Raw genomic sequence first — 23,092 nt, 5'->3', positions numbered from 1 at the left:
TCCAAACATTTGCAGGGAACTCTGCTTGACCTCTGGAATTTCAGCCAAGGTGCAAGCAAACAATTAGCCTATAATATGATCTTTTTTAATCAAAGCAATAATTGGCGGTAAAAGGATTAGCAGAGGGGCACTGAGGCAAAATGATCTCTTTCGCTAACAAAGTGTGTACACAGGTGTGATTAGTAAGGCTGGCACCCTGCGGGCTACTGCCGGATTTCTTCTAGCATCTTTCACCACTTTCCCCTCACTCCCGTATTTGAAGGAAAGCCGAACATCTGCTAGCTTACAGAAAATCCTATTTAATGGCCAGATAAGGATTGCGTTTTCTTTGTAAACTCAGGTTTGAAAAATCTATATTGTCTGGGTGAAAAGTTCACCTTCCCAAAAGAATATCGACTGGTGGATTAAAGGGACAGAAATGGATGAGTACACAAGTTCGTGGGTCAAAATCTGCAATCAAAATCTGGTGTCACTTCCATCCTTCTGGAGATACGGCTGTGTAATAAGCTGACAAGAGGTTTATGGTGGAACTTCAACTAGATACAGGTGTTCAATGTCCACCTCTACTATGTAGAGCACCTAATCTTCAGAGGAAAGCAATGTATGAAAGACACAAAGAGGTTTTCCAAGATTTTCGATAGCGTATGGAAATCAACCAGAAAAAAATATTCTTCTCAAACATCAATAAGGTCATCAGTTGGCCAACAGCCATCTCTTCGTCTTTAGCATGAACATAGAAGTTTGGCTCCAAAATGGGATTAAAGGATAAGACATGAAAGTTGTGGAGATTTGGAAAATCCACATACAAATTAGAGGTCTGATTTTGTCAAAATCAGCAGGTGTATGGAGGGCTTTTAGGCTCTGTTGTCATCAAATTAAAAGCCCAAGTTGGAAGAATATGTTAGAAGTAGAGATGAGCAGTCCCATGGAAGTTCAGTTCGGCAGCTTCATCCGGACTTTGGATAATGTTCGGTTTGGGACACGGATCTGACCTAAACCCCAATGAAAGTCACTAATTGGATGGTTAGGGTCTAATAGACCAAAAACCAATCACTCCTGGGGCAGGGTTGTTTCATTTTTTTTTTTTTTTTTGGGTGCACAGTACATCCGATAACGCTGTTACCTCCAGTGTGAGCAAAACATTGCAAGTGTCTCGCACTGAGCTAATGACTGAGCGTACCTGAGCCCAGTGATGCTCATGCGAGTGGTTTGCATACGTAAAGTATCCGAATTCTGAACCCTGTTCGGTACAAACACTGAACCTCAGGTTTACTCATCTGTAGTCCGTAAGATCGCCCGACTTATACCTATGATAGAATTGTTCTGTATATCCCACTTTTTACACATTTTTTGGCATTCTAGACTCATTTTCTGAATGACTTATCGTTCACCATTGAAGGTGGTACTCTTGGAAGACAATACCATAAGCGGAGATGATAATTTGGAGAGAACGATCGATGGTTCTCTGCTGTGAACTGTGACTTGGTCTGATATATCATTGACGAGATGCCAACCAGTTTGGCATAAACGACTTTAGGACTACAATGTCCGAAAGAATCCAACAAATCATATTTTTTTCTCTAAAACTCATCTTCGATTGTTCAATCACAAAAAGAGAGTTGGCAAAATATCTGTTGTCCAAAATCTCCAGCGTATACCCAGCTTTCGTGAGATGGTCCCTTCAATTTAGACCAAAATTTAACCAAAGGAAAAAAGTTTGGAGGCTGATTGACGTTATCTCCAGATTATCAGCGCTAATTAAAGGACCAATAATTAGCCAACATCCTATTGTTGGGCTTTGCCTTGCCATTTTGGCTTGATGGGCTGTCAGGAAGCCTTGATTAGCTTAGTTTATCCCATAGAGGATCCCCCCTGCCGGTTTTATCTCTGTAAATGCCTGATGAGTTTGGTAGCTTCCCCCATGGACCTCCTGTGAAGTGCTCCCAGCAGGTGCCCGCTGGCAATAGTTTTGTGTTACAGGGCTGAATAAGTGATCCCTGCAGGAGCTGCGGAGTGTTTTCACATACACAGAAGGCAGTCAAAAGTCCAAAGACTGAACTTGGAATGACCCCAACTGTAGAGTCACGGCGGGTTCATGGAGAGGGCAACTGTGCTTTATTAAACACAACTAATACTCCTAGCAGATAACTTTCACCAGAGCAAGATAGATTAACCCATAGTTCTCCAGCGCCTCCCCGGCACCTCGGCCAATATTACCCCCTTATTTTAGTCTTCCAATCTTGCAAAAAATTAACCCACAAATGCCCCAGACATGTGCGTAATAGGCTGTGACAGCTTCACTTTTCCGAATTTCCTTCCAAATAGTTTTATTACTAAACAAAAGGCACAATTTGAATGGTCCCCCCTCCTCCCCGCCTTGGCTCTATTACGCTTTCCAAAGTAGATTTGTCCTGAACGTTATTTATGTGACGAGGGCGCCATTGTCGGGACCCATACACGGAGAGGCTGCAACATTTCCTGCAATTAACCCATGTCTGTTGGGGAGGCAGCCGGGGCGAGGGTGAATTCATACGCTTTTGCATATATATGTGCATACAGCATTACAATTTATACAGTTGAAACCAAAGGTTTATTTACACTATCTAAAAAGACACATCTGCATGTTTTTCTCACTATCAGACATAAAATCAGAATAAACCTTTCTTGTTTTAGGTCAATTAGGAACCAAAATTATTAATTTTTGCCAAATGCCAGAATAATGAGAGAAAAAATAAATCTTTTAAGGCATTTTTATTACTTTCTGCAAAGTCAAAAGTTTCCATACACTAAAAGTACTTTGGCTTTAAACAATATGGGACAGTCCATATGATGATGTCATGTCTTTGGAAGCTTCTGATAGGCTTATTGGCAACATGTGAGTTAATTAGAGACACACCCGTGGATGTATGTTAATGCACGCCTGAAATTCACTGCTTCTTTGTGTAGCATCATCGGAAAGTCAAAAGAAATCAGCCAAGATCTCAGGATGAGAACTGTGAACTTGCACAAATCTGGTTCATCCTTGGATGCAATTTCCAGATACCTGAAGGTGCCTCGTTCATCTGTACAATTATACGTAAGTACAAACAAGATGGGAATGTCCAGCCATCATACCTCTCAGGAAGGAGACGGGTTCTGTGTATCAGAGATGAACGTGCTTTTGTCAGACATGTGCATATTAACGAAAGAACAAAATCAAAAGACCTTGTGAAGATGCTGGCGGAAGCTGGTAAGATTGTGTCATTATCAACGGGGAAACAGTGATTTAATGTCAACATGGGCTGAAAGGACACTCTGCCAGGAAGCCATTACTCCAAAAAAACGCATAAAAAACCCAGATTAATTTTTGAAAATGCACACAGGAACAAAGACCTTAATTTCTGGAGACATGACCTGTGGTCTGCCAAAACTAAAATTGAACAAACGTTTGGCCATACTGACCATTGTTACGTTTAGAGGAAAAAGGGAGAAGCTTTGAATCCTAAAATCTCCATCCCAACTGTGACACACGGGGGTGGCAGCATCATGTTGTGGGGTAGTTTTGCTACAGGAGGGACTGCTGCACTTGACAAAATAGATGGAATCATGAGGAAAGAAGATTATGTGACAATACTGAAGCAACATCTCAAGACATCAGCCAGGAACATAAAGCTTGGGTGGGAAAAGGGTCTTCCAAAATGGAAAATGAACCAAAGCATACTGCCAAACTGGTTACAAAGTGGCTTAAGGATAACAAGTTCAATGTTTTGGAGTGGCCATCACAAAACCCTGATCTGAATCCTATTGACAATTTATGGGCAAAGCTGAAAAGGCCAATGCAAGGAGGATGACCTACAAACATGGCTAAGTTACACCAGTTCTGTCAGGAGGAATGGACCCAAATTTCTACCAACTATTGTAAGAAGCTTGTGGGAGGAGATCAAAAATGTTTCACTCAAGTCATACAGTTTAAGGGTAATGGTACCAAATACTTATGAAATGTATGGAAACTTTTGACTTTGCAGAAAGTAATAAAAATGCTTTAAAACATTCTCTCACTCATGCTGGCATTTGGCAAATATACAGTAATTAATTTTGGTTCCTAATTGACCTAAAATGAGAAAGGCTTATTCTGATTTCATGTCAAATAGTGAGAAAAACCTGCAGATGTGTCTTTATAGATAAATTAATGAGTGCTTAGTGTTCCTGTAAGAGTTTCGCCCCGCACCCTCTATCATTAGTAGCATGCAAGTCAGTGCTGCCGAGATATTAGCATTCAAAGTATTTTGCACCTAATGGGTTAACTTCTGTTGAATCCAAGTGGATGTTAGGCTGCTTTCACACATCTGTTTTTTGCAGTGCGGCACGATGCTGTGCAGAAAAAAGAGCAACCTTTTTTTTGCTGCCGGTTGCGTTTTTTCCCGCATAGACTTGCATTAGCGCCGTATTGTACCGCATGGCCTTGCATTTCGTCCGTTTTTTGCTGGATGCGGCATATTTAGCCCATGCGGCAACCAGATGGAATGTTACCTGGCACGTTTTTTTGTGCGGCGAAAAAAACGCATCGCACTGCGACTTACAATGCAAGCCTATGGACGCCGGATGTGTTTTTTTGCACTGCGCATGCTCAGTATCAAGCCGCATCCGTCAAAAAATGGACGGGCCGTATGGGAAAAACTTATGTAACGGATCAGTTTTTTTCGCCGCATCTGTTGCACAGGTTTTTGAGCCGGATTGAGCCACACTGCTAAAACCGGATGTGTGAAAGCAGCCTTACCAGATTGCATCTCATACAGGGAAAAGTAACCAAGTGAAAACAGCCATGGTCTTAAAACCAAAAATACTAATGACTTACTAAGCTAAGCAGATAATTCTCTATATTCCTCTTTCTAAACTTGTTCTTTGCCTTCGGCACTGTTGACCACTCACTACTACCACAGATCCTCTCTTCTCTTGGCATCACAGACCTTGCCCTCTTCTGGATCGCTGACCTTTCCAACTGTACTTTTAGTGTCTTCCACTTCCACATTACGTCTATATACCTCACCCTCTCTGTAGTTGTCCCTCAAGGCTTTGACCTGAGACCCTTGCTCTTCTCAATCTATACTTTTGGCCTGGGACAACTTTAATTCCCATGACTTCCAGTACCATCTATACACTGATGACACTTAGATGTATCTTTCTGACCCAGACATCACCTCCCTGCTTTCCAGAATCCAAGAGTGTCCATCAGCTCAATGTGGACAAAACTGAATTCATTATATTTCTCCCATCTCACTTACCTCTTCCTATTACAATAAATGATACCACACTCTCCCCAGGCCCGCAGTCTGCTGACTCGGAGTAAAGGCCCAGTCACACACAACGACTTACCAGCGATCCCGAAAACGATGCGACCTGATAGGGATCGCTGGTAAGTCGCTGGGAGGTCGCTGGTGAGATGTCACAGTCAGATCTTACCAACGATGCAGGAACAATACAGATCGCAGTAGCGACCTGTATAACGATCTCAGCAGTCACTGTGACCCTGTCACACAGTGTCAAACACAGGGATGTGTCCTGCCCAGCAGGACATCGCCTTTGAAGAAAATGGCCTGGACCATTCTGCAATGACTAGAGATCTCACAGCAGGGGCCTGATCGCTGGTAGGTGTCACACATAACGAGATCGCTAACGGGATCACTACTGCGTCACAGAAACCGTGACTCAGCAGCGATCTCACTAGTGATCTCGTTATGTGTGACGGTACCTTAAGCCTAAACTCTGCCTTATTCTTCAAACCGCACATCCAAGATCTCACCACCACCAACTCAAAATTATTTCCAGCAGCCCTCCTTTCCTCAACTCCCAATCTACAAAAATGCTAGAGGAGATACATATAATATGCATTTTGTATGTAACCCCTTCTCATGTACAGCACCATGGAATCAATGATGCTCTCTACATAATAACTCATTAGGTGCCAAATCCCTTTATTGCTAAAATCTTTGCAACAGAAAGATTGTGTCCAGTTCTACATGTAAAATTTGGTAATAATGAGAGTGGCACAGGCATGGCCACATCTCCATCCCTGACACTGCTCATTGGGAACACATTTTTAAGATAGATGGGGCTCTTGGTGGAACCCTATTGGACATTTGTAGCGTATCCTATCAATATGCGATACATTTCCTAAATAAAAAGACATCCCTAACAGGGGAAGCAACCTGTGTGATCTAAAAGTACATGTATAAGGGCTCATTCACACCTCACTGATTTTTCTGGTATGCAAAAAAAAACCACCCTGAGTTCCAATGTTTTTATTTATCAGTGTCATTAGAATTTGGTCAGTGTCAGTTTTTACCATCAGTTTGGAGAGTGTTTAATCAATTTTTGGATGAGAAAAATGAACTAATTGAAGTTTCTGAAGCTTCCTATCATTGGTCTAGTGGTAGGTTTCTGGCTTGGGATGTGAGCTATTGTGGATTCGAATCCTGGTGAATGCCTATGGACTGCGTGCAATTGCATAGTACAATGGCCCACGATGGCTATCCGTTTTCATTGGAGGCATAGTCGAGGCAACGTCTTTTAGTACTTATCATTGGTCTGGTGGTAGGTTTCTCGCTTGGGATGTGAGCTATTGTGGATTCGAATCCTGGTGAATGCCTATGGACTGCGTGCAATTGCATAGTACAATGGCCCACGATGGCTATCCGTTTTCATTGGAGGCATAGTCGAGGCAACGTCTTTTAGTACTTATCATTGGTTTGGTGGTAGGTTTCTCGCTTGGGATGTGAGCATATTGTGGATTCGAAACCTGTTGAATGCCTATGGACTGCGTATGACTGTGTGCAATTGCATAGTCCAATGGCCCACGATGGCTATCCGTTTTCATTGGAGGCATAGTCGAGGCAAAATCTTTTACTTGCTATCATTGGTTTAGTGGTAGGTTTCTCACTTGGGTTTCTCAAGCTTCTCCTAGCAAACGAACCATACGAGGATGGCGTCTGCTGTTGATTGATATTTTCTCGAATTCTCAAACTTGCATTGGCTAATCTGATCCGAGACTCATTTAAAAAAATCAAACAGGTCTTTGGGATTTTGTGGGGACAAATTGGTCTGGAAAAATACATGCACATGTGACCAGCCCAATAAACTGTAATTGCTCTGAGTTATATCCGTGAAAAACCGAAGGATAAACTCATATGGGAAAAACGGATTAATGATTGCGACCTTAGCGGGTTTGGGTTTTGCATAAAATCACAGACCAGCTCTGTAAAGAGGAACTGGTTTATGGTGTTATTAGGAAAAAAACCCATTCTAAAATATTACAAATAATTTAGCCAAAAATAAACAGTTTTGACAGCGTGGTGCATATTAACTATGAACATATCTTGTCGGCCCATATACAGAGCGTGGCAGCGGATTGTAAATTGTTTATTACCTACTGGGTCACTTTAATATAATTACCTATAAAGCAAAATGCAAAAATTTACAGCAAAGGGTGGAAAGACATCAAATAAATCTATGGACTTGTAATGTGAAAGGCTGAAAAAAAAAATCTTTGCTCACACGGTATTGATACGAAAAAGTGATGTGAACCATGAAGAGGCGGCTTAGCCACTAATTAGCCGCATGCACAGATGCAGAACTGTTGCTTTAACATACACCTTCTGTTGCGCGAAAAAAAAATGAAATGTTATACGTCTCCTTTGAACATACTCGAGTGATACTTTGCCCCAAATTGGGCCGTATCCTGGATATCTGAACAGATGTTGATTAGCTCTGCATGGGACACATGAAAAGATCAGTTATTTTATAAGCTCCTTAGTCACACTTAACGCTCTCAGCTTCTAATATGAAACAATATCTTGCAGAGATAAATCTTTTCCCCCTTTTATACTGCAGGAAATCCCCAAATCATCAGAAGTTATTTAAAATGGCACCAGATTTCCTTTCCGTCTCACCCTGCGAAAAAAAACTTGGCGGTTACCGCTTTGTTGCAACGTCTAGTGCCAGGGCAATGAATTGGGTTACAAAATATTGCTGCGGCCATTATGGGTTGTATCAGAGTTCGAAGGCTCACTCTTAGGCCGGGGCCACACGGGGCACTAGATTCTCGCATGACACTCGGCTCCCGCTGGCAGCACAATGGGAGCCGAGTGTCATGCGAGTGCAAGAACAGCATCACTGACATTGCTATACAAGTGCGGCTGCCATAGAAGGAGAGAGTAGACTGATTTTATTTTAAAGGGAACCTGTCACCACTTTTTTGGCCTATAAGCTGCGGCCATCACCACCAGGCTCTTATATACAGCATTCTAACATGCTGTATATAAGAGCCCAGGCCGCTGTGAGAACATAAAAATCACTTTATAATACTTAGCTAACGTTCGCGTGGTTACCCATATGGGCGTCTCCGTTGTCCGGTGCCGCTTCTTTCAGCCATCTTCTGAAGCCGCGGTGCTTGATGCGTCCGACGTCATCCACACTCGTCGGCAGTCAGGTCCTGAGCAGTGCAGATCAAAGTATTGTAGTGCGCCTGCGCAGGACCGGCGAGTGTGTATGACGTAGACGCGTCATGCACCCAGGCTTCAGAAAGAGGACGAAGATGGCCGAAAGAGGTGCTAGCACCGGATACGCCCATATGGTCAACTGCGCGACCGTTAGGTGAGTATTATAAAGTGTTTTTTTTATGTTATAACCCTGACCTGGGCTCTTATATACAGCATGTTAGAATGCTGTATATAAGAGCCCGGTGGTGGTGGCCGCAGCTTATACGCCAAAAAAGTGGTGACAGGTTCCCTATAATTGGGGCTCTGAAAGGATTAAGCAGAAGGTGTCCAGTAGTGGAAACCCTCTTTAAAGGGGGGGTCCACCATTCGGGCAACCGCTTTATAATCTCCATTTTCCCCTATGTAAAATAAGAACAACTTTTATTCATCTTGGTGCTGGCATAATTCCAGAAACGTCGGGTCTCCAGGGGCTTTTGTGACGTTGTTGTGTCATGTGAGCCCTGAAGTCAATCAGCATCCACTAATAGGCCACTTCACTCTCACTTCCTTCAGACTAAACGGACAGTAGGAAAAAGTAAGATGAAGGATGACCCTTATGTTGGGAAGAATTAAGAGTGAATCAAGCCCATTAGTGGCCACTGATTGACTGCAGGGCTAACATGACAATGTCACATGAGCCCTGGGATGTCGTTGAAATGGCACAGGCATCAGAGGAGAGTGCAGGCTGTTGTTTTAGAAGGGGGAATATGGTAATTGAAAAGAGATGGTTTGAGTAGTAGACACATGCTTTAATGCCAATGGATATAGAATGAGATGTCATGAAAGCTTCTGTGCAGAAGTCCTAATACTTTGTCTATATGGTATCACATCCAAACCGGTACATAATATGTATTGATAATATGGTGCTAGAACTATTATAATTGGACCTCAAAACTCATTTCTTGCAGCTAGCACTTGCCATTCTTTATAGGTGACCACTATTTTAGCGCAAATTGAAATCTTAAGGTTTTGGATATACACATAAAAGGAGAAGTTCTGCTATTATCCGAACAGAACTTCTATACAATCCACTTTTCTTCTTAAAGGGGCTTTCCATTACTAGGACAATCCCTTCTGATTCCACATTTGCAAAAGGTAAAATAATAAAGCATATATTCACCTTCCATACCGCCGGTGCTGTTCCAGCGGTGCCGTGGCTTGCATGGGGTTGTGACATTACACGAGCCCCGCGTCCAATCAGCGCCAGCTTCTGTCTCTTTCGGACCGAACGAGCAATCAACAGGAAGTGAGAGCAGCGGCTGCGCTCGCTTCCTGTTGATTAACTCGTTTGGTCCAAAGGCAGGGAGATGACAGAAGCTGGTGCTGATTGGAAGCAGGGCTCGCATGGGGTTGTGACATGATGCGAGCCCGGCATATCAGTGCCAGCTTCTGTCTCTCCTTCAGACCAAATGAACAATCAACAGGAAGTGAGAGCAGCCGCTGCGCTGTCAGTGCTGACTGGATGCAGGGCAAAGTCACGTGAGCCTCGGTGCCAGTACAGGACATAAGTATAGCTTTTATTATTTTACTTGGAAAAACCTGGAATCAGATAGGGTTGTCTTAGAAGTGGACAACCCCTTTAAAGGGAACCTGTCACCAGTTTTTTGCTTTATAAGCTGCAGCCAACACAAGTGGGCTCTTATATACAACATTCTAACATGCTGTATATAAGAGCCAAGGCCGCTGTGTAGAACATAAAAAACACTTTATAATACCTAAACCGGTCGCTGCGGTGGATGTGGGTCAAATGGGCGTCTTCGTCCTCCAGTGCCGGCGCCGCCTCTTTCGGTCATCTTTGTCGCCGCCTCTATCGTCCTTCTGAAGCTGCGGTGCATGACGCGTCTGACGTCATACACACTCGCCGGCATTCAGGTCCTGCGCAGGCGCACTTTGATCTACCCTGAGCAGGGAAGATCAAAGTAGTGTAGTGCGCATGCGCGGGATCGGCGAGTGGGTATGACGTAGACGCGTCATGCACACAAGCTTCAGAAGGACAACAGAAGCGGCGACAAAAATGGCCGAAAGAGGCGGCGACAAAGATGGCCGAAAGAGGCGGCACCGGCGGACGAAGACGCCCATTTGAGCCACATCCACCGCAGAGCGACCTTTAGGTAAGTATTATAAAGTGTTTTTTATGTTCTACACAGCGGCCTGGGCTCTTATATACAGCATGTTAGAATGCTGTATATAAGAGCCCACTGGTGGCGGCCGCAGCTTATAAAGCAAATTGGTGACAGGTTCCCTTTAAGCTCCACAGACTTGTCCAATAAAACCTCCCACTCCAGTGGTAAAGAAAAGAACAAAGATCCAGCACGACATCCAATGGATAAAAATCATCTTTTTGCTTTATTAATCCATAAAAAATTTGGGTTTACAATAGAGACAAGGGATGCGTTTCGGAATATGCTTCCTTATTCACAATCATAAAATTGTGAATAAGGAAGCATATTCCGAAACGCGTCCCTTGCCTCTATTGTAAACCCCAATTTTTATTATGGATTAATAAAGCAAAAAGATGATTTTTATCCATTGGATGTCGTGCTGGATCTTTGTTCTTTTGTTTATCCTAGTGTCATGGCCGTGATCCACCTTCTATGCACCATCTTTGGACTTCAAATATACTGGTGAGCTGGAATTGAGAGTTTACACTCCTTTTGATATTTGTTTCCAGTTGTAAAGAGTATATGGCACTGTACAAGGAATCTTTGAATTCTGAGATAAAAACCCTCATATAAAATAATGGTAAAATGCAGTAACAAAAATAGTAAACAAGAAAGGTCTAAAGGCCGCTTTACACGCTGCGACATCGCTCAAGCGATCTCGTTGGGGTCACGGAATTTGTGACGCACATCCGGTCACTTTAGCGATGCAGTTGCGTGTGACACCTTTGAGAGATTTTGCAAAAACGTGCAAAATTGCTCATCGGTGACATGGGGATCCATTCTCGAATATCGTTGCTGCAGCAGTAACGATGTTGTTTCTCGTTCCTGCGGCAGCACACATCGGTCCGTGTGACACCACAGGAGTGAGGAACCTCTCCTTACCTGCCTCCCGGCTACAATGCGGAAGGAAGGAGGTGGGCGGGATGTTCGTCCCGCTCATCCCCGCCCCTCCTCTTCTATTGGCCGGCGGTTCAGTGACGCTGCTGTGACGCTAAACGAACCGCCCCCTTAGAAAGGAGGCGGTTCGCCGGTCACAGCGACGTCGCAGGGCAGGTAAGCAGTGTGACGGGTCCGGGCGATGTTGTGCGCCATGGGTAGCGATTTGCCCATGTCGCACAACCGATGGGGGCGGGTACCCATGCTAGCGATATCGGTCACGATATCGCAGCATGGAAAGCAGCCTTAAGTTAAACATGTATAGAATATGAGGAACTGCAGTCTGAGTTCTCAGTTTCCATGAAGACTCGAGAAGACATCTGACCAGCTCAGAGCGCAGAGCAGAGCTCTTACATCACTCCATGAAGAATCGGCCAACCCGGCAAAAAATAGTAAAAACACGGCGCCTCCTCACGAGGTAAAAATTAAGATGGGTCTGGTCAGATGAAGTCACCGACCCGGCGTTGAAACGTGCTGCATGACTTCACCCCTCGTTATACTTTTTAACATTGCAATGCTCCTCTGCTCTCCGTCCCGCTGGATCCACTTTGTAATTCCATCTGGACTTCCCCCACCAGTAGCACCCGCCGCAGCGCAGTATTTTTCTCCAGACTTCATCTCAAACAATTAAAAGCTCAGCGGCACCGTCCCCAACAATAATATGACACATTTAGAAATGGTAAAATACAGTAGATTTTAGAATTCTGATTAATGACCCATAGAGCAAAAAAAAAGCCTGCGTCCCAGAAAAGTGACTCATCCTTACTCGTATCCCAGTTTCATTTCTGATGAGGATCCAAGTTGAAAACGTTAAAATGTGGAGATATAATAGCAAAAAAGGAGGAAAAAAAAAAAAAAAAAGAGACAGCCGAGCTAAATCCAAGCAGGATGAACTTTATTTAACCTGCCCTCGTGTGCCAATTTAAAATTTGCTGAACCTCTTTACTTAAAGAAGGCATTTTACCCACTGCGTGCACTAGAAGACATGGAAAAGCCATTACCGGCATAAACAACAGCACTATAAAACGAAAAAGTCATAAAATGGCCAAACCAGATACAACCCATAAACAGCTGACGCTTCCAACTCATGCAGTCTTTTTAAGAGTCTTTAGGTCTTTAAAAGTTAAAGGGAATAAACGAAACCAGGGCAACACGACAGAAATCTGCTTCTAATGATAAAACCCTCCAAAACCAGAGACAATACCATTTACGCACTTTGGCTACTTCGTGAATAGATGGTGCCTGAAGGTCTTAAAAATGACATGCTTTATTTATAGGCCTCCTTTAACCCCTTAGCATCACAGTCAATTGTGGCATTAATCATCAACCATTTTTTTCCCCTTCATTTTTTTTTTCTTTTATTTAGGCGTATTAACTTTCTTTTTTTCTGCGAAATGGTCATATAAGGGCTTGTTTTATTCAAGATGGGTTGCATTTGCCAGTGGCATCTAACTTATTAGCAAACTTTTATTAACCCTTTATGGGCGCCACGGTGGCTCAATGGTTAGCACTGTAGCCTTGCAGCGCTGGGATCACACCAAGGACAACATCTGCAAGGAGTTTGTATGTTCTTGCCAGTGTTTGTGTGGGTTTCCTCCAGGTTCTCCAGTTTCCTCCAACACTCCAAAGGCCATATTGATAGGGAATTTAGACTGTGAGCCCCAATGGGGACAGTATTGCTGATGTACAGTACAGACCAAAAGTTTGGACACACCTTCTCATTCAAAGAGTTTTCTTTATTTTCATGACTCTGAAAATTGTAGATTCACATTGACGGCATCAAAACTATGAATTAACACATGTGGAATGAAAAATTTAACAAAAAAGTGTGAAACAACTGAAAATATGTCTTATATTCTAGGTTCTTCAAAGTACCCATCTTTTGCTTTGATTACTGCTTTGCACACTCTTGATGAACTTCAAGAGGTAGTCACCGGAAATGGTTTTCCAACAATCTTGAAGGAGTTCCCAGAGATGCTTAGCACTTGTTGTCAGTTTTGCCTTCAGTCTTCAGGTCTGGTGACTGTGGAGGCCAGGTCATCTGGTGTAGCACCCCATCACTCTCCTTCTTAGTCAAATTGCCCTTACACAGCCTGGAGGTGTGTTTGGGGTCATTGTCCTGTTGAAAAATAAATGATGGTCCAACTAAACGCAAACCGGATGGAACAGCATGCCGCTGCAAGATGCTGTGGTAGCCATGCTGGTTCACTAAGTCTTCAATTTTGAATAAATCCCCAACAGTGTCACCAGCAAAGCACCCCTACACCATCACACCTCCTCCTCCATGCTTCACGGTGGGAACCAGGCATGTAGAGTCCATCCATTCACCTTTTCTGCGTCGCACAAAGACACGGTGGTTGGATCCAAAGATCTCTAATTGGACTCATCAGACCAAAGCACAGATTTCCACTAGTCTAATGTCCATTCCTTGTGTTCTTTAGCCCAAACAAGTCTCATCTGCTTGTTGCCTGTCCTTAGCAGTGGTTTCCTTGCAGTTATTTTACCATGAAGGCCTGCTGCACAAAGTCTCCTCTTAACAGTTGTCCTAGAGATGTGTCTGCTGCTAGAACTCTGTGTGGCATTGACCTGGTCTCTAATCTGAGCTGCCGTTAACCTGTGATTTCTGAGGCTGGTGACTCGGATAAACTTATCCTCCGCAGCAGAGGTGACTCTTGGTCTTCCCTCCCTGGGGCGGTCCTCACGTGAGACAGTTTCTTTGTAGCATTTGATGATTTTTGCCACTGCACTTGGGGACACTTTCAAAGTTTTCCCAATTTTTCAGACTGACCGACCTTCATTTCTTGAAGTAATGATGGCCACTTATTTTTCTTTACTTAAATGCTTTTTTCTTGCCATAATACAAATTCTAACAGTCTATTCAGTAGGACTATCAGCTGTGTATCCACCAGACTTCTGCACAACACAACTGATGGTCCCAACCCCATTTAAGGCAAGAAATCCCACTTATTAAACCTGACAGGGCACACCTGTGAAGTGAAAACCATTTCCAGTGACTACTTCTTGAAGCTCATCAAGAGAATGCCAAGAGTGTGCAAAGCAGTAATCAAAGCAAAAGGTGGCTACTTTACAGAACCTAGAATATAAGACCTATTTTCAGTTGTTTCACACTTTTTTGTTAAGTATTTCATTTAACATGTGGTAATTTATAGTTTTGATGTCTTCAATTTGAATCTACAATTTTCAGAGTCATGAAAATAAAGAAAACTCTTTGAATGAGAAGGTGCGTCCAAACGTTTGGTCTGTACTGTATGTAAAGCGCTGCTGAATATGTTAGCGCTATATAAAAATAAAGATTATTAATGAAGACTATTATGGATATAATATATATATATATATTACACACACCAATTCTGCCACTGCTTTTTGAGGTTTAAATTTGATGTTATTTGCCTTTCTGCACAAATAAAGTGTTAACTTTAATCTGTGGATCAGTAAGATCGGAGCAATATAAAGTTGCTATGGTTTTATGTTATATATGTGTAAATTTTTTTTTTTTTTCTATGAGCCTAAGAACTTACAGGCAAATAGTTGCAAACCATCTGCCTTTTTTGCATGGCGCAGATGGCTGCTGGCTCAGAGCAGTCATGGACCACTTCTGCCGACAATTCTGCGGGTTCCCTGTCAAGTCAGCTCCCTCTCTTCAACTGCTCTGTTGGAGGGGGTGTCACTGCTGATGCCATGCTGATCGACAGCCAGCTCTCTGCTGCCTCACTGCGGGGAGATGACTGTCAATCAGCATGTCATCAGCAGCTACGCCCTGCCAACAGAGCAGAATGGAAGAGAAGGAGCTGCTCTGTTGATATGAGGTCAAATGATGCAGCAATCACCGGCAGGTGTGGTTCATCATCCCTTTGATCCGGTGTCGGAAAGAACAAGTAGGTAGTTGATAACTACCTGTCATCAATTCCAATAGCTATAAGAAAAAAATCAGGAACTAAATTAAAGTGGGTCTTTCACTGCGCTGCTGTAGAAATGACATAAATCCAAAGGAGCTGAATTATAGGTGCTTTAACTCAACACGTTTTGAAGTGTCTCCCTACTACTTCATCAGGAAATCCACTCATTTAGAAGTGGGGAGAAAAAACCCCCAAAACATTACATTCATAGAAAAGTTCTTTCATCCAAAACAGTCACAACACTAAATTGCTTTTGTTGTAGATTTTGGCTTTCAGCAGAATCATTCAGCTCTCAGAAATGAACAGTTTTAGTTGAAACTTATAGCAACCATTATTTTTCTTAAAAAAATATAATTGAGTTTTATAGGAGAGAAGAGCCACAAACAAACCAGAGCGGTTGCATGGTTGATTAGTAACAAACTCTACAGATTAATACAGTGCTATCTGCAGTCTGATGCAGACAGTCCACCGCATAAGCCTGCAGCTGTGCTATACTCTAACACACCATAAGGCCCAGCCTATTCAACAAACCAGAACTACTCTCTAAAGTCAATGGCTTTGTAACAATATTCTTAATCAAATCCAAAAGCTCTTGTTTTTGAAGATCGCTCAGAAAATGGAACTTTGCATCGAAAGTTCTTGTATTAATAATTTCCATCTGGGCAAGTGCCAAACATTAATGGTTTTCATGGGTGGATTTCATTCGTTTTTCTGCATCCTGTATCCTTTTATTGTCTTTCTCTTCTGAGGGATAGGTCTTCCCCAGATCTGGGCTCATAAACTGACTGTGAATGCTTTGTAAGAGAGACGTACAGGTGCTTTACCTTTGTTTTCATTTGCTGAACATCTTGGTTCTACAACCGGCTTCAGTTGTAGCTGCTCACTTGTAGTGTTTGGGTTTGTGTTCAGAAGTAGTCTGATCACGGTCAGGTTTGTCTTCTGTTCTTTTTTGCGGTGAACTCCTTACATTATCTTTAACGTCCTCAAACAAAGTTGCTAACAGTAAATGACTTTTATTTTCAATATCCTACGGTCTTTCTTTTGGTCACCCCATTTGTGGGATCTGAAACGTGTTTTAGTTTCGTCTTCTGTAACCACATATACATCACTTTTAGAGCCCTTTGTCATCCTTTGTGGAATCCTGCACAGCTTCCTTTTCTAGATGGTATTTAGCTAATAGCCAATTCTAATGTCCGTCTGTCTCAGACATTGTCTCTAGTAAATAAATCAGTACACTTTGCATCAAGTAAACTCCATAACAATATGGCTGTCTACTATATCCTCACCCACTGATCTCACAAGTCTGATTACTTCCAGCTTTGCACTTTTGTTCTGCTGCATATCCTTTTCTTTGACAAGTCTCATTTTCTACAATTTCCTTGCTGTTCAGATTGGAGTGCTTGTGCAGGTTTTGCAGTGCAATCCTCCGGAGTGCTCTCATGTCTTATGTGGATCAGTTGGTCATCCTCCACTAATGAGCTAATGATGGCTCTTGTCTGTCTGTTTTTCTTGTACAATTACTGATTATTATTAATCTGTGGTCTCTCTGCAGTAATAACTTCCCACAAGTCATTTCCGGACAGTAACATTTCCACTTGAAACTTGCATAGCTGGTCATAGTCATTACTTAGTTTGGCCATTGTAAGTTTAAAGTGCACCTACCGTGTTCTGGTTTTGTTTACCACTAAAAACACATAAGACTTATTTTTGGGGTAGGGTTTATTTGGTAGTAAACACAGGTTGGGGGTAATTTTACTCACCAAAAAAGGCAGACCATCCCCAAGAGAATGATACTTACCAGACCACAGACATCTGCATCGCTCCCAGGTCTTCTCAGTCTTCTCCACAGTGGTCATCCGCTGCTGCCGGCCGACCGAACGGCACACATACACCAGACAGACAGACATCCGGTGAGAACTTACTGCTTCCGGCAGACAGAGGACATGTGACACTGTGAACATGACTACATGCGGTTTAACACTTAGAGTACCTGCAGTGGATTGCATCGATGAGCTCCACCATAGGTCCTCAATGAGTTCCACAGCGTCCTAAGTCACTGGAGCAGTACAGTATCACCGGATGTGTGTGTGTGTTCCACTGCAGGTCCTTGATGTGTTGCACTGCAGGTCCTCGATGTGTTGCACTGCAGGTCCTCGATGTGTTCCACTGCAGGTCCTCGATGTGTTCCACTGCAGGTCCTTGATGTGTTCCACTGCAGGTCTTCGATGTGTTCCACTGCAGGTCCTCGATGTGTTCCACTGCAGGTCTTCGATGTGTTCCACTGCAGGTCCTCGATGTGTTCCACTGCAGGTCTTCGATGTGTTCCACTGCAGGTCCTCGATGAGTTCCACTGCAGGTCCTCGCATTCCACAACGTCCCGGTCTAGTGAGTATGATTGCGGTTTTCTGTGATTTCTTTTGGAGGTGTCTTCATTCTTTAATGATGTGTCGTGCAGTGTTCTTTAACTTTTTAGCTGCATGGACACTTCATTATTGAACCACAACTAGGGCTTATTATCAGGGTAGGGCTTATTTTCTGGGAAACACGGTACCACTTGTCCTCAGAAAAGGGCACAACTTACTACAAAGACAAGCTTACACTTCCAGGATGTGGGATCCGGGCACACCAAGTGGGATTGTACAAACCCCTGCAGCCGCTCTCACTCTCTGCACTAACCCGGTAGTTTACAAAGCTGTTACTAAATGGTAACATCATCAGAACTGTTATCATTCGGCAACTGCTTCATAAAGTATGTGGCAGCGCTGGGTTAGTGCAGAGAGCGAGATCTCCTGAGATCTTACTTTTTCACTCAGAGAGGGGATGTGGGTTGTTGTGGGATTCCACTTTAGCAATGTTGGGGGACATTAGAGACCCATCAGAGTGCTTTTGTTAATACATGAAACGTAGAAAAAAAAAAAAAAAAAAAGGCAGCCTCTGGCAAGTGACAGGTACTAACTACGCTCTGAGCTGCAGGTCATTTTCTGTGTTGTTATTACTGCGCATATACTGAGCTTGTTACATGCAAGAGATGAGGACCTCTGAAGACCCCATGCGTCAGTCTGTGCTCCTTATTCTGTTGTGTCTGGGACCCATAACCTGCTGTAAAAGTAATGCCGTACCCCCAGCGCTATAATAGTAATGCCGCATCCCCGACCCTATAATAGTAATACCGCATTCCCGGCCAAATAATAGTAATGCCGCATCCCCAGCGCTATAATAGTAATGCCACATCCCCAGTGCTATAATAGTAATGCCGCATCCCCAGTGCTATAATAGTAATGCCGCATCCCCAGCTCTATAATAGTAATGCTGCATCCCCAGCGCTATAATAGTAATGCCGCATCCCCAGTGCTATAATAGTAATGCCGCATCCCCAGCTCTATAATAGTAATGCCGCATCCCCAGCGCTATAATAGTAATGCTGCATCCCCAGCGCTATAATAGTAATGCCGCATCCCCAGTGCTATAATAGTAATGCTGCATCCCCAGCGCTATAATAGTAATGCCGCATCCCCAGCGCTATAATAGTAATGCCGCATCCCCAGCTCTATAATAGTAATGCTGCATCCCCAGTGCTATAATAGTAATGCCACATCCCCAGTGCTATAATAGTAATGCAGCATCCCCAGCTCTATAATAGTAATGCTGCATCCCCAGCGCTATAATAGTAATGCCGCATCCCCAGCGCTATAATAGTAATGCTGCATCCCCAGCCCTATAATAGTAATGCCGCATCCCCAGCGCTATAATAGTAATGCTGCATCCCCAGCCCTATAATAGTAATGCTACATCCCCAGCGCTATAATAGTAATGCTGCATCCCCAGCGCTATAATAGTAATGCTGCATCCCCAGCGCTATAATAGTAATGCTGCATCCCCAGTGCTATAATAGTAATGCTGCATCCCCAGTGCTATAATAGTAATGCTGCATCCCCAGTGCTATAATAGTAATGTTACATCCCCAGCCCTATAATAGTAATGCTGCATCCCCAGCCCTATAATAGTAATGCTGCATCCCCAGCGCTATAATAGTAATGCTGCATCCCCAGCCCTATAATAGTAATGCCGCGTCCCCAGTGCTATAATAGTAATGCTGCATCTCCAGCGCTATAATAGTAATGCCGCATCCCCAGTGCTATAATAGTAATGCTGCATCCCCAGTGCTATAATAGTAATGTCACATCCCCAGCCCTATAATAGTAATGCTGCATCCCCAGCCCTATAATAGTAATGCTGCATCCCCAGCGCTATAATAGTAATGCTGCATCTCCAGCGCTATAATAGTAATGCCGCATCCCCAGCGCTATAATAGTAATGCTGCATCCCCAGCCCTATAATAGTAATGCCGCATCCCCAGCGCTATAATAGTAATGCTGCATCCCCAGCCCTATAATAGTAATGCTACATCCCCAGCGCTATAATAGTAATGCTGCATCCCCAGCGCTATAATAGTAATGCTGCATCCCCAGCGCTATAATAGTAATGCTGCATCCCCAGTGCTATAATAGTAATGCTGCATCCCCAGTGCTATAATAGTAATGCCGCATCCCCAGCGCTATAATAGTAATGCTGCATCCCCAGCGCTATAATAGTAATGCTGCATCCCCAGTGCTATAATAGTAATGCTGCATCCCCAACGCTATAATAGTAATGCCGCATCCCCAGCGCTATAATAGTAATGCCGCATCCCCAGTGCTATAATAGTAATGCTGCATCCCCAGCCCTATAATAGTAATGCTGCATCCCCAGCCCTATAATAGTAATGCCGCATCCCCAGTGCTATAATAGTAATGCTGCATCCCCAACGCTATAATAGTAATGCCGCATCCCCAGCGCTATAATAGTAATGCTGCATCCCCAGCACTATATTAGTAATGTCACATCCCCAGCCCTATAATAGTAATGCTGCATCCCCAGTGCTATAATAGTAATGTCACATCCCCAGCCCTATAATAGTAATGCTGCATCCCCAGCACTATAATAGTAATGCTGCATCTGCAGCGCTATAATAGTAATGCCGCATCCCCAGTGCCATAATAGTAATGCTGCACCCCCAACGCTATTATAGTAATGCCGCATCCCCAGCGCTATAATATTAATGCTGCATCCCCAGCGCTATAATAGTAATGCACCTTCCCCAGCGCTATAATAGTAATGCCGCAGAATATCGATACTGTACTTATCACAATGTACCGTATGTGCAGTTATAGATGGAAGTAACGTCCATACATATTAGAGCCGCACTCGCCCACTTGTGGTCTCTGTTCCCGTAAAGTTCACTACCTGATCGCTGACCATACTGAATATTTAAACAGGCCTGCACTTATAACTGTGCTGCTAAAATATTAATCCCCAGTTCAGGGTCTGCCCGGTGAGCTCGTATGTTGGCGCCTGCGTACGAGGGACTGACAGTGACATACGGCACATTCGGTAGAGTCATCCTGCGCCTGTAAACCCCTAAGCCCCATGATACAAATCGATAAAACAGGCATCGCATCTCTTGCGACTCCCTCCATAAATAAAACCGTAGACGAGTACCTTTGCAGCAGAGTTGGAAACGCCGTGTGTGACATTTCGGATTAAGCCGCCAACATTTCCATACTTTATAAGACCGGATACTCCTTCAGACACATCATTCAACAGGCCCATTGGATTGCCAAGGAAATCTACGGAGCCCAAAATCTTTGCTGCTTGACTGAGCAACTCCTTTGAGACACAATAAAACAAGGGGGTTAGTCAGACGAGCGTGACTCCGCAGCGCCATCACATGCTCAGATTGGTGCAATCATACATTTTAACCCTTTGCTTCTGCGGCCAATTCTCATTTTTGCGCTTTTTCCTGCTTTTTATTTTTTCCGCAGGCTTGTTCTTTTTAGGGACTGATTATATCTTTGAATGACACCATCTATTTTAACATATAATATATTGAAGATTTTCAAATGCAGTGAATGACTAAAAAAACACAAAAAAAACCCCAAAACAAAACAAAAAAAAAACAAAAAAAAACATCCAAAAGTTATTTCCGCCACTTGTTTCTTATATTGTGCGGTAAAAATGACCTGGAGAAAAATGGGGGAAAAAAAACAACAAAATGCAACAAATTTAAAAAAGAAAAAAAATATAAAAATAACAGAAATTTGAAGAAAAAAAAAAAAATAAAAAATAAAGATTTGAGCTTTTTTTGGCACCTGTAACTTATTTTTACATCCATAGAGTTGTATGGGTGCTTGATTATTTGGTGTGGCATGCGGACCATTGAGGGGTACACACCATATCTTGATCACTCTCTACTGCATTTTTTTTGGCGCGCTGCAGTTAACGAAAAATATAAATTCAGGAGTTTTTATTTTGTATTACTTTTTGGCTATTCTGTATTAAATGGAATCTGTCACCAGGTTTTTGCCACCTAATATGAGAGCTGCACAATCTAGGGAGAGAGACCCCGAATCCAGCGATGTGTCACTTACTGAGCTGCTTAGTGTAGTTTTGATATAATCACAGTTTAATCAGCAGAAGATTATCATTACAGGACTATTTGGCGTGCTGCAGGTAGTCCAGTAAATTCATGAGCTCTGTATAACTGCTAGACCTGCAGCAGAGAAAACATTGATTTTATCAAAATGACAGCAAATAGCTCAGTAAGTGACACATCGCTGGAATCAGGGTTTCTGTCTCTACATTATGCTGCTCTTACATGGGGGAGCAATAATGTGGTGACAGAGTCCCTTTAAACGTTACCACTTTGAGTTCACCTCACCAAGCCAATCGATCTCCTATTCTGCACTGATGAGCAGCAAGAACCCCAAAACAGCTGTCTGCAAATGGAGCTTTTTCCTTTAGGTGAAGACCCTGGTTTGGCTTCACATCCTATGTCACTTTTCTATATGGACTCCTAGGACGGCTGCTTCCAAAATATAGCCCTAGAGGTCCTGTTCTTGTTCTATTTCAAACATTTGACCTGTAATACCAATTCCCACCACAAGGACAAGAGAGGTGCTTTCTCTTCTTCAATTCACGGCCACGTTTTTGTTCCCACTAGTTTCGTGGACACTTTGATGGATTGTTCGCAGAATGGATCCAAGAGGTGACTGAGAGATGCCATTGGCGTATAATAGGGGCTGTATGGGACCATCAAAGTTCCCAGGTTTTCGACTTTCATCTGTGCATGGTGGCGTTTAGTCATTAGGAAACGTTTTTGGCCATATCCCTTCAGCAGCATGGACGACCATGTAATAAACCATCCTACATAGTGATTCCACACAGTTTCACAGAGGGGTGTGCTGAGTGATGGGATCACCTTTATGAAATCGACACGCCGTAATACACCGGCTTAAAATAGGTATTGGACCATTTTGAAGACTGGTGTTGGGGATTTCTGCGTTAATAGAAGAGTTTCTATATTCATCATCCTCATCTCTTGGCCAGAAAAGTGCAGCTTCAATTTTTTGTTTCTCTCTTTGGAGGACCTGGCCTCTCCTGGATTATACGGACAATCCTCTAATTTGAATGATGGCTGTGTAATGCTCCATTCATCCTGCGGAGGTGCTGCAGGGAAACTGAACAC

At 43.2% G+C, this 23,092-nt stretch overlaps 1 protein-coding gene across 1 annotated transcript in view; it reads right to left on the bottom strand.

Annotated features, from left to right (window-relative positions):
* The window catches only part of VPS13D (vacuolar protein sorting 13 homolog D), a 497,408-nt gene that overhangs the window by 82,151 nt on the left and 392,165 nt on the right, over positions 1-23,092 (bottom strand). The window contains 1 exon segment of the mRNA XM_075327411.1: positions 21,067-21,234. Within this exon segment, the coding sequence (XP_075183526.1) occupies positions 21,067-21,234 (168 nt within the window).

The sequence above is a fragment of the Anomaloglossus baeobatrachus genome, chromosome 11 (assembly GCF_048569485.1).
Source record: "Anomaloglossus baeobatrachus isolate aAnoBae1 chromosome 11, aAnoBae1.hap1, whole genome shotgun sequence".
Classification (NCBI taxonomy): Eukaryota; Metazoa; Chordata; class Amphibia; order Anura; family Aromobatidae; genus Anomaloglossus; species Anomaloglossus baeobatrachus.
The sequence above is the reverse complement of the archived record's forward strand: the minus strand, read 5'-3'. Positions and strand labels throughout refer to the sequence as shown.